The sequence below is a fragment of the Phaseolus vulgaris genome, chromosome 5 (genome assembly GCF_000499845.2).
Source record: "Phaseolus vulgaris cultivar G19833 chromosome 5, P. vulgaris v2.0, whole genome shotgun sequence".
In the NCBI taxonomy this organism is placed as follows: domain Eukaryota; kingdom Viridiplantae; phylum Streptophyta; class Magnoliopsida; order Fabales; family Fabaceae; genus Phaseolus; species Phaseolus vulgaris.
Genome location: NC_023755.2, coordinates 3,087,674 through 3,098,379, shown reverse-complemented (window position 1 = coordinate 3,098,379; position 10,706 = coordinate 3,087,674). Strand labels below are relative to the sequence as shown.

Below are 10,706 nucleotides of genomic sequence, written 5' to 3'. Positions count from 1 at the left end.
TAAATCCACTCCCTCATTTCCACTCCATAATCCAAACAAAGCCTAAATGAGCATAGTTTTTACGTTTTTCAGCACAGCAACCAGTCAAACTAAAAATGTCATAACTCTTTCATATTTTTTTCAAAAATTCTTGATCATTTTTTAAAGAATTGGATATGGTCATTAGAAGCATTTGATAAGATTGAGTTTTGACTTTAGAGCACACAAGTGATCAACTACTCACTGAAAAAATTAACAACTTTCTGTCACATTCAAGTCCAACTCTCAACCAAAAAAAGAATTAATTTCTACTTACATATATAATATGGCAAACAATTTTCTCTCTTCAAGCTCCCCATGGTACGAGGAACAATGGTAACACAAGCAGTATCTATCATTTGAAGCAACTTTCTTGATCTCTAATTGGCACTGAACAATCTGAGTTAATGCTGAGATCCCTCAATGTCTGACTTAATTTCAGAGGTCTAGGAATGCCCTTTAAGCTAGGAGATCTTTGCTGATTAAGAGAAGTCACAAGTGGTAACTTTTTCTTGCATGGTGAATAGCTATCAGAGTTCATGTCAAAATTCCCTCCTGTCCTTGCTCTTGGGGAGCTTGTTGATCTTGCTTTTGCTTGTGTTGATTTTGTTGCAGCCATATATGTAGGAATTGCAGGTGAGCTTGGGAATGAGTGATTTTCTGCCTCTGAAGTCTGGCTCCTGTGGGGAAATGTGTTCCTTGAAGAAAGTGCTGGAGAATCTAATCCTTCAACCTGATTTTGTATCTGAGTATTTCTTAGCTTTAGTTGTCTCTTTCCACTTTCCTTCCCAGTTCTAGAGTGATGTGAGCTGAAAACTGAGTCTAAATCTTCAAGTTCTTTACTCTTGGAAAGTTGTGTGTCTACCCACTGCTCCATCCAGTACCTCCATCTTCCATTTATCTTATCTCTTTCTGATTCAGCTGACTTCTGAAAGTGTTTTCTTAGTTAGAATAAGAACAATAAGGCCTATTTGGTTTGAGAAATGTTTTCTGTTTTCCTTTCTTCTTTCCACAAATAACTAGAAGAATATCACATTGTTCTCTTTTTTTTCCCCCACTTTGAAGGATTTGTACAGAAAACAGCGAAAATAACAAGATCTTAACTACACTATTTCTTAAGGAAATTGTTGGAAATAGAACAAAATGAAAACATACCTTTCAGTTATTACAAAAATAGAATATGAAGATAGATCATGCTTTCCCAAACTAAAGAAAAACTGGTTTAATAGCTTACTCTGTGGTTAAATGAGTATTCTTTTACTCTTTCTCTCTTAACAACTGCTTCTTTCTTGCTCATGCAAGAGGCATCTACCTCTTCCTTCAACAACATGCTGTCATCCCACCTTCTCTCACTGTTTGAGTCCATCTGACAAATATGAAAGCCATGTTTCAAATTTAAACCGTGCAAGGGATAACAAGTGAGAAAAATATGCTTGTAAGCTTCCATCCACAATAACATGCAGATTATTACATTGGCAGCGAAAATTTACTTTTTTGATGTGATGAGAACATAACTAATGAACAACAAGAACATGTTATCCCTATACCCTTATTATCTTGTCTCTTGAACCTTCTGTATCTTCATGTTCACCACATTCCCATTTTCCTTCAACCATTTGGAGTCTCCTTGCAAAGACATGTGACTGGATACTTACTATGGACTCCAAGCACTTCAGAGTGCACAAAGCTTGGCGTCTCACAGCTCTTCCACGAATGATAGCTTGAAGCTTCACTATTCCCTTCAATGCTCTCAAAGCTTTCCTTGACTGCAACTCTCACCAGTTAGTGAATTGTGTGTAAGAATCTACTAATATGACTTCAGTTACTTATTTTCATCTACCGTAACTTATGTTACTTTTCCCTAATTCTTTCAGATTTCTTTTCCTCTCTTTGGTGTTAACTTGGTAAATATGATCACAAAAATTTTACTCTATTTTCTGTTCAGAAGTTACCTTATTCTCGATTTGGGTAATCACTAATTGGTCAAATTTGTGAATTATGTTACATAAAAAAGTAGTTTCTGTTCCCAAGGTACCTTATTCTAATTTAGGAAATCACTAGTTCGTTGAAGACTTCTAATGAATAAGTATTTACTAACTTCATAACCAAGTTTTAGTTCTGAACATATTTGTGTACCCTTATTTGTATTTGGTTTCTCAAATTTAACTGAAACCGATAAAAGACCACTTAGCTAAGAAAAGTGAACAAGGTGGAAAAAGGATTTAAGCTTCATAAATGTAAATGAGAGAGATTAGAAACTCACTAGGTAACCTCTAAATGCTGTTTGAATTTTGATGGCTGAAGATTCTTCCATCTTCCTCTGGCAGTGGTGTGTGGAATGAGGAGCATCATGCCTAGTTCTGATAGGTTGAAGCTGTTCTTGTTTTTCATTAAGTTGTTGATGAGCTGATTGGAGCCTGACAACCTCGACAGCAACCTGAGCAGCAGTAATGGCAGCTTCAGCAGCAGCAGCTGAAGCAATGGCCACTGTTAAAGCATGCTTGTTGTGTTCTTCTTCAGCTTCACTTAGTCTCGTTTCTTTAGAGAGTGGTGGAGCTGTAATTGAAGGCAATCTCTTGGTCTTAACCCTCCCAAATATCCACACCCTTCTTTTTTCCTTCTGAAAACAGGTTTGTCTCATGAGCAGCACAATCTTGCTTAAAGAGAATTATCAGTCAAATGAGCAGAAAATTTACCTTCGTTGGTGAGGACTGTGCCCCCCATAAAAAGATCTTCTTAATCATGCTAAACCAACCTTTCTTAGCCATTTAACAATATCACATGGAACAACTCCCGTTTCCTTGATCTGAGAGAAATGCTCAAAAGAAACCTCTCTTATACAGCATATATCTTGGTTTTTTGTCTATCTAGTGGCCCCAACTCAGGTTGAACAAGTAGATGGATGAAACGTACAAATTGGCTTGTGAGTAGACACTAAACTGATTTAAGAAATGGACTTGTTGAAACCTAAACATTACACTTGTCCCAAAAAGAAGGAACCATCTGCAGACTTTGTCATAGAATAGAATGGCTTCTCATAGGGGCAAAATAGTTGTTACAAAGACCAAAACATGCACATTAATAAAAACTTTACTTTCAGAGTAATTTTAACACTAATGCACACAATTCAGCATAGTTAAAAAAAAATATGAATGTGATGCAGATATAGTGTGATCCAACATCCACTGTCATACTTACCCATCTTATGAAAACTCTTTGAAAAAGTGCTATAAAACAAAAATAAACTCTTTAAAAAGGTCAAGAATCACCGTTTAAGAGAACTAGGAGCTTGAAAAAAGTGCAGTGTAGTCACTAAAATCAGATGGAATACCTTTGAAATCACCAAACATTCTTTATTATAGTATCAGATACCCAAGAATGAGGAACTTTGGATAGATTTCACAATGGGCACGGATAACAAGATTTTTATATATTATTTTTCCCCAATAGTTAGAAATCACAAGGTTGGAACTTTTGTGAAGTGGATATGATTTTTATGTGGGTGCAACTGCAATCATTTCCCGTTTTTCTTCTTTCTCATGCATGATGAGCTTTCTCTGTTCAAATTGTGGACCCTCAAGAGGAAGTGTTCCACAGCAAAGAAACAGACCCACTTTGCTTTCATTAAGAAAGCCAGTGATTAAATAATAATGAGCAGTTGCTCTCAGCCTTGTGGGCCTCCTCCAAATTTTCCAACTGGCACATGTTCATATGCCTGTTCATTGAAAAATAGTGAAATCACCAAATTATACACCACTCAACTGCTGCAATGTACACAATTTCTACAACATTGTAGTGGAATTCAATTTAGAAACAAAAAAATTAAGAAAACAAACTTTATTGCATGTAATTGATCAAGTTCTTTTGATAAAAAATATTCATTACTATGGTTGGTAAATACTTCATATATTTGTTTATGACAAACAAACAAAAACCATGGCTACAGTTTTGAAAGTGTGTAAAAGTTAAAAATAGTTATTAAAGACCAAGAGTAAAATTCATCAGAAACCAAAAACATGTCTAACTTTAATTTAAAATAACAATGCATCTGTTTTTTCCAGTCAAACATTTTCTAATAAGAAATAATGTTAATTAAAAAAAGTCCTGCATAATGTAAAAGAAATGGCAAACAGCAAGAGGCAGCAACCCTTCATTATAATACTAGGATTGTCAAATTGGTGAAGTATGGTTCAGGGTGGTCTACAAGGATAGCAACTACTATCTGTCAGTTGAAACATAGACCCAATAGTATGGCATTTCCATGAACCAGCTTTGATTTCATATGGCACTGCCCCAAAAGTCAAATCTCTATTATGTATGAACTTGGAAACTAAGTGAATAAAGATGCTCACAACAACTCATCCTGCAAAGGTAGGTAGCAGTCAGATGGGTGCAGAGATATCTGATGAACCATTATATACACACTAATATATAATAAGTAAGGAACAAAGTGAAAGAAGTCTTTAACTCTAAGATTATTATACTATGACAAGAGGGTTGAGAAACGTGTTCTTAAAACATAGCATGGTGACATAATTGAAGTAAAAATTTGGACTTGAATGGTGGGTGTTTAAGATTGGTGTTTGAAGAGTTAAAGAATGTGAGGAAGAGAAGAAAGACAGCTGTAAAAGGAGGGAAAGAGAGGAAATGTGATAATACATTCTCTGAAATCTCATCTTTTGATAAAGATTTCGGGAAGTGAGGGTTCTGGTCGGCTATTTGAAAACCAAAAGCACAGAGTGTGTCACGCAATGGTTTACTTTAAAATGACTTCTCAGGATTGAATCCTTTGAATGAAAAAGATGTTTGTTTGGTTATTAATAGAGTACTGAATCAAGGTTTGGTTAGCTTGGTGAATCAGGGCCTACCCTCAATGATACAATGAACGTTTTAGGGGAAACAAACTTGGACCAAAACTGGGACTATTTATTATTGTACCACTTTTTATCCTATTCAATTGAATTATCCTCAAGAGACAACTATGAGGTTAAACCACCCATCAATAATTATGACAACGTAAGCTTGTCTCTACTGTTTTTCTTTTATTCTTTCTCCAAACAACTTATCCCAACATACAACACTAATATTTCTCTTCACATATTATTTAGTGTAGTACCATGCCCATGAAATCTGGGCAGTTAATAATAGCTTAGAGTAGTGATAATTACTCAAAGTAATCATAAAATTTAGGATGTGTATTATGTTTTTCTTTTGCACAAGCAACAAGACAATTTGCTTGTTGCTTAGCTTCTTGCGTCCATGTCTCCATCTATGTTAACACATATAGTTGTATTATGTTTTGCTCATCTTATCTAGGAAAAGTTGAAGGTTTATTATGCTTCACACACTTGCGCTAAAATTCAAGCTCCAGCTGAAAACTCCTAAACATGAACATTCGATATCTGTCTATCATCTTGCCATAAAGAAAGTGGTGGATTCCCTTGCTGCCACTGGTTTTCCAGTTTCCTCTGAAGATCACATTGACACTATATTGGATGGTCTTCTAGAAGAGTACGATGTTTTTATCACATTTATCACCTCCCATCTTGATCCTTATAACATTGAGGATATTGAAGCTTTGCTTTTAGTCCAAGAAGAAAGATTCGAGAAACACAGGTCTCTTGAACGTCCCTTCATACAAACTAATGTTTCCTCTACCCACTAGTCTTCTTCGCCATCTTCCAACTCTTCTTTTCGTGGTGGTCATGGATCTTTCAGATCATATAACAACAAACAACGCCAATAATCTTTTCGCAACCCACACACTTCTTGGACTAACTCATCTTCTTCTACGTCTTTTGCCCGTGTTCAGTGTCAACTTTGTTTTAAATTTGGCCATACATCTCTCACTTGTTGGACTCGTTATGATAATAAATCGCCTCTATATGTCTCTGTTAATACTATATGTTAGAATTGTAGGCCTAAAACAAGAGGGGTGAATTGTTTTTAAACGTTCTTCACAAACTTTGAAGGTATGGAGAAAGCCAATGAAGAATCAAAGACAAAGGAATGAAAATGCTCAAGTTACAAAACTGTTTTAGTTTATTTCTAGAAAATCAACTGGATGTTTTTGCGATTCAACTGATTGTTTTTATCAGCAGTTTATAAAAATAACTTAAAACAAATATAATTGAGATTAGGGAAAGAGAGAATCACACAAACAGATTTATATTGGTTCACTCTTACACCAAGAGCTACATCCAATCCCTAGAGACCACTGGGTATTCCATTATGTAATTAACCACATATTACAACCACACACACACACCAAAGAAGTGATCTTAAACCCCTAAAAAAAACTCACTTCCTTTGGCAATACAACACACCACAGATCAGAACAACCTTGACTTAGTGAAACACAAATCTTTACAAAAATACAGATCAAGAGAGAATAAGGAATGATCACACCTGATACAGATTCAATCACAAAAGATTACACAGTAGTCTTATTCCACTCTTAGCAAGTTCAATCAAAGTTTGATGTAAATCTTGGAGAAAATTGTTTTCAAAAGATTAATCTCATGTTCTTACTACCAAGAGAGTTAAACAACCTATTTAAACTCCAAAAGGCAGTTAAAAGCATTTAATGAAGGAGTAAAAACAGTTTTGAATCAATTAAAATAGATTTACCAAACTTAACAAATTTTGTTGAGAGTTTTCAAAAAAAACAATCAGTTGAATTGTCAAAACAACCAATTGAATTGGTTTGACAGCAAGTCAACCAATTTCAAGCTTTTTCAAAAACTTATTTCAAAAACCACGAAGTGTCAAACTACCGATTGAAAAGATAAAACAACTGATTATTTTTCCACTTCTTTGCAAAACACTCTTTTTCTAAAGGATTTGATTTAAACCAACTTTGAATCCTAACTAAGAGTGGATTTACAATTTAAACTACTCATAACACACACACACAAGCTACACCCAGTCTTCAAGCAATCCATAGAGATTTGGAGACATCAAAGCCTTGTTCAATACTATATTCTTTCCTTCCTCATCTAACCTTGATCAATTTTGAACCTTCCATCTTGGGAACACCTTCCAATATCCAAGATCCCTTGTGGTATTCTGACACTGGTGCAACCCATCACATAACTCATGACTGCTCTGTTTTCTCCAACAAAAATGCTTACACTGGTAATGATTATGTACAACTTGGCAATGGTTCAGGTATGAGCATTCGTGATTTTAGTTCTACTTTTCTTTCTACTACTCATTCATCTCATTCCTTTAAATTGCATAATCTTTTAAGTGCATCTCAGTTTGCACGTGATAATGGAGTCTTCTTTGAGTTCTTTGTTGATCATTGCTTTGTTAAAAATCAAGATACAAAAGAGATAATTCTCCAAGGAAAAATTTATGATGATCTTTATGTTTTTCCACATTTACAACAAGCTTTGCAACCCTCTATTAGTACTGCTTCTTCTAATAATGTTGTGAACAATTATGATATTTGGCACAAATGCCTTAGACATGTTTCACTAGAATTTTTCATCATGTTATGTGCTTACAAAATATTTCATATAATAATAATGTTGATTTCTGTGATTCTTGTGCTAAGGCTAAATCTCATCAATTACCTTTTTCATCTTCTCTCACTCTCTACACTACACCTTTGCAATTGATTTTTGTTGATATATGGGGTCCCTCGTATACTCCTTCCACCAATGGTTCTTTATACTGTATTGATTTTCTTGATGTGTTTTCCAGGTTTACTTGGTTATATCTTCTCATGTCCAAATCTGAGATCACTACTGTGTTTTTACATTTTAAACTCCTTGTTGAAAAATAAATTAGTTTCACTATCAAAAGTCTTCAAAGTGACAACGTCAAAGAATTTCTATCTTTAACTAAAAGATTACGTAATTTTGGCATTGCTCATCGTCTCACTTGTCCACACACACACCAACAAAATGGTTCCATTGAAAGGAAACATCGCCATGTTGTTGGAACCGGACTCGCTTTTCTTGCTGCTTCTTCTCTTCCTCACGCGTTTTGGGTTGAGGCTTTTACTTCTATTGTTTACATCATTAACATATTACGCACTCCTGTTTTAAATAATCTATGTCCTTATGAAAAATTGTTTTCCATTAAACCTAACTATAATTTTCTAAAATTTTTGGGGTGTGCATGTTACCCATTGTTACGCCCCTATAACCAACACAAGTTTGACTTTCATTCAATTTTATGTTTGCTTCTTGGTTATGATGACAAGAGGAAATGTTATATTTGTCTCCAACCTAGTGGTAAGATTGTTATATCACACAATGTTTTGTTCAATGAGTATCTCTTTCCTTTTTCTATGCCAAACAATCCTTTTATTCCCAATGATACTTCCACTAATACCTCTGTCTCTTCTACTACACCTCTTAGTGTTTTTCTTTTTCACATGAATCTACCTGTGTTGCTACCACCACTTCACGACTCTCACCTCCACTGTTTCTCCTCCTCTTGTGCCAGATAATAACATTCATCCCTTGCTCACTCGTGTCAAAGCTGGTATTTACAAACCTAAAGTTTTTACTACTTCTCTTTCTAATGCTTTTCTTAAACCCTCTACTTACAAACAAGTTGTGGCTAATCCTCTTTGGTTTCATGCCATGCAAACTAAGTATGATGCTCTCTTACAAAACAACACTTGGACGCTAACTTTGATGCCTTCTAATGCTAATCTTGTTGGATGCAAATGGGTCTTCAAACGAAAGTTCAATGTGGATGGTTCTCTTCAATGTTACAAAGTTCGTCTTGTTGCCAAAGGTTTCCACCAACGTAAAGGACATGATTTTGTTGACACCTTCAACCTTCTCATAAAAAAAAACTATTATTCGTGTTGTTCTTACAATTGCCATGTCTTCCCGATGGCCCATTCATCAAATATATATCAATATTTTTTTCTTCATGGCGAGTTGGATTCTCCTGTTTATATGCAACAACTTCCAAGATTTTCTTCCAGTGACTCATCTCAAGTTTTTTGTTTCAACAAGGCCATATAGGCTCCACGATCATGGTTCCAGAAACTCTCCACCACTCTTCTCCAAATGGGCTTCCTTCACACTAAGAGTGATATCTCTTTGTTTACATGGTTTACTTCTTCTAAAACTTTGTTTATTCTTATTTATGTTGATGATATCTTGGTTACTAGTAGTTCAGATATCTTAGTGCAGGATTTTATCAAAATCATACAACCACAAGTCACACATAGTCAACCACTTATAAAAATGAAGAAGCTAAATTAAAGAGTCATGGAAGTCAACCACTTATAAAAATGAAGAAGCTAGATTAAAGAGTCATGGAAGCACAAGGCAAGCCTTCTAGTTATTCACTCATTGTGTGAACAGCTTCTTTTACTCCAAAACTAAGGTTTAAACCTCCAAATGCATGAAACCTTCTCAATGGGTATGCAAGTCACTTTAAAAATTATTCATTGAAGCTACATTAGACCTCTCACACTAACCTAAAAAAATTCACATTCAGGTTTAGAATTCTCACGTTCAGACTTAAAATTCCAATCGAGAATGTTAAGTTTGACTTTTAAACTCTAAATCTGCTTCCATAATGAGCTTAGCTTCTTCTTTCAAAGGCCTTTTTACTTATTTCTTAACTATTCCTTTTTTTTCTACTAAAAAAATTTGAAATTTCTAGTAATATGTTTAAGTAGATAAAATATTAAATATACTCTTATTTAATGGTTGGATTACCTCAAATTAAAACGAAATTTCAAGTAAGAGACTTGCAAATAAATGCTCTAAATATAGGTATATAAAGCATTTATCAACCCTTCAATGGAGGTCAACAATATTTGAACTCAATAAAAGAAAATCCCATATGTAACACAATACACATTTATTCAAAACGCTCAATAGTCTTAAATTATATATTTAGAAGTCGATATTAAAGATAATTTAAATATATTTTTTTTTTTTCTAAAATATTTTTAAAAAAAATTATAAGATTTAAAGTAAATAATAATTCAAATATAATAATTGATTTTAATGATACTATTTCAAAAAATTTGAGATGCATATTATAATGCTTGATAATCATACATAACATAATAATTAAGATTTCAATTTGAATATAGATTCATTGACCCCTAATGGGATTTGAGATCATAACAACATTTTTTTTTATGAACTTAAAAACACTACTGGTACCTTTTTTTTTTTCTACACTATTTTTTCATAGAATGAATGTATCATTTATTTCATACCAATAAAAAACCCAATCCACGACTACTGCTGCTGTAATCCAAACTGGCAGTAGCCAGTGGAGTGTTTGGTTCAATAAATATGCCACCTGCACTGCTTTTTCATACCATTTTCAATTCTATATAAGAGATTTATTAAACTAGAATATTCAATCTGATTTTCCTCTGTTATTTAATTTATTGAATTTCTTTGTTTTATTGATTTAATTACATTTTAAAACAGCAATAATTTAAAAACGCTAAAAATATGTGAACACTTTAACGACATATACAAGAGTTACATAGAGATGAAGAGAAAAAAAAAAACTAAGTTTTTTTATGCCCTAACGTAAATTCTTTAGTATACAACTGATCAAAACATACATACAAAGTATGTTTAAGATACTATAAAACTCAGACACTTCTCTTAAATGGCGTGTCGGTGTTGGATACTCGTATTGGACACAAACACTCATATGACACTTGTAAGACAACGTATCCA

General features: G+C 33.9%; 1 protein-coding gene across 1 annotated transcript; it reads right to left on the bottom strand.

Annotated features, from left to right (window-relative positions):
- Positions 1 to 208: 208 nt before the first annotated feature.
- On the bottom strand, positions 209 to 4,561 carry LOC137834853 (protein IQ-DOMAIN 11-like). Its single transcript, XM_068643074.1, has 5 exons — positions 2,715 to 4,561; positions 2,282 to 2,638; positions 1,566 to 1,784; positions 1,253 to 1,384; positions 209 to 946 (listed from the first exon to the last, which is right to left on the bottom strand). The coding sequence occupies exons 1-5, from the start codon at positions 2,784 to 2,786 to the stop codon at positions 374 to 376; spliced, it is 1,353 nt and encodes a 450-aa protein (XP_068499175.1). The 5' UTR covers positions 2,787 to 4,561; the 3' UTR covers positions 209 to 373.
- Between the last annotated feature and the right edge of the window lie 6,145 nt (positions 4,562 to 10,706).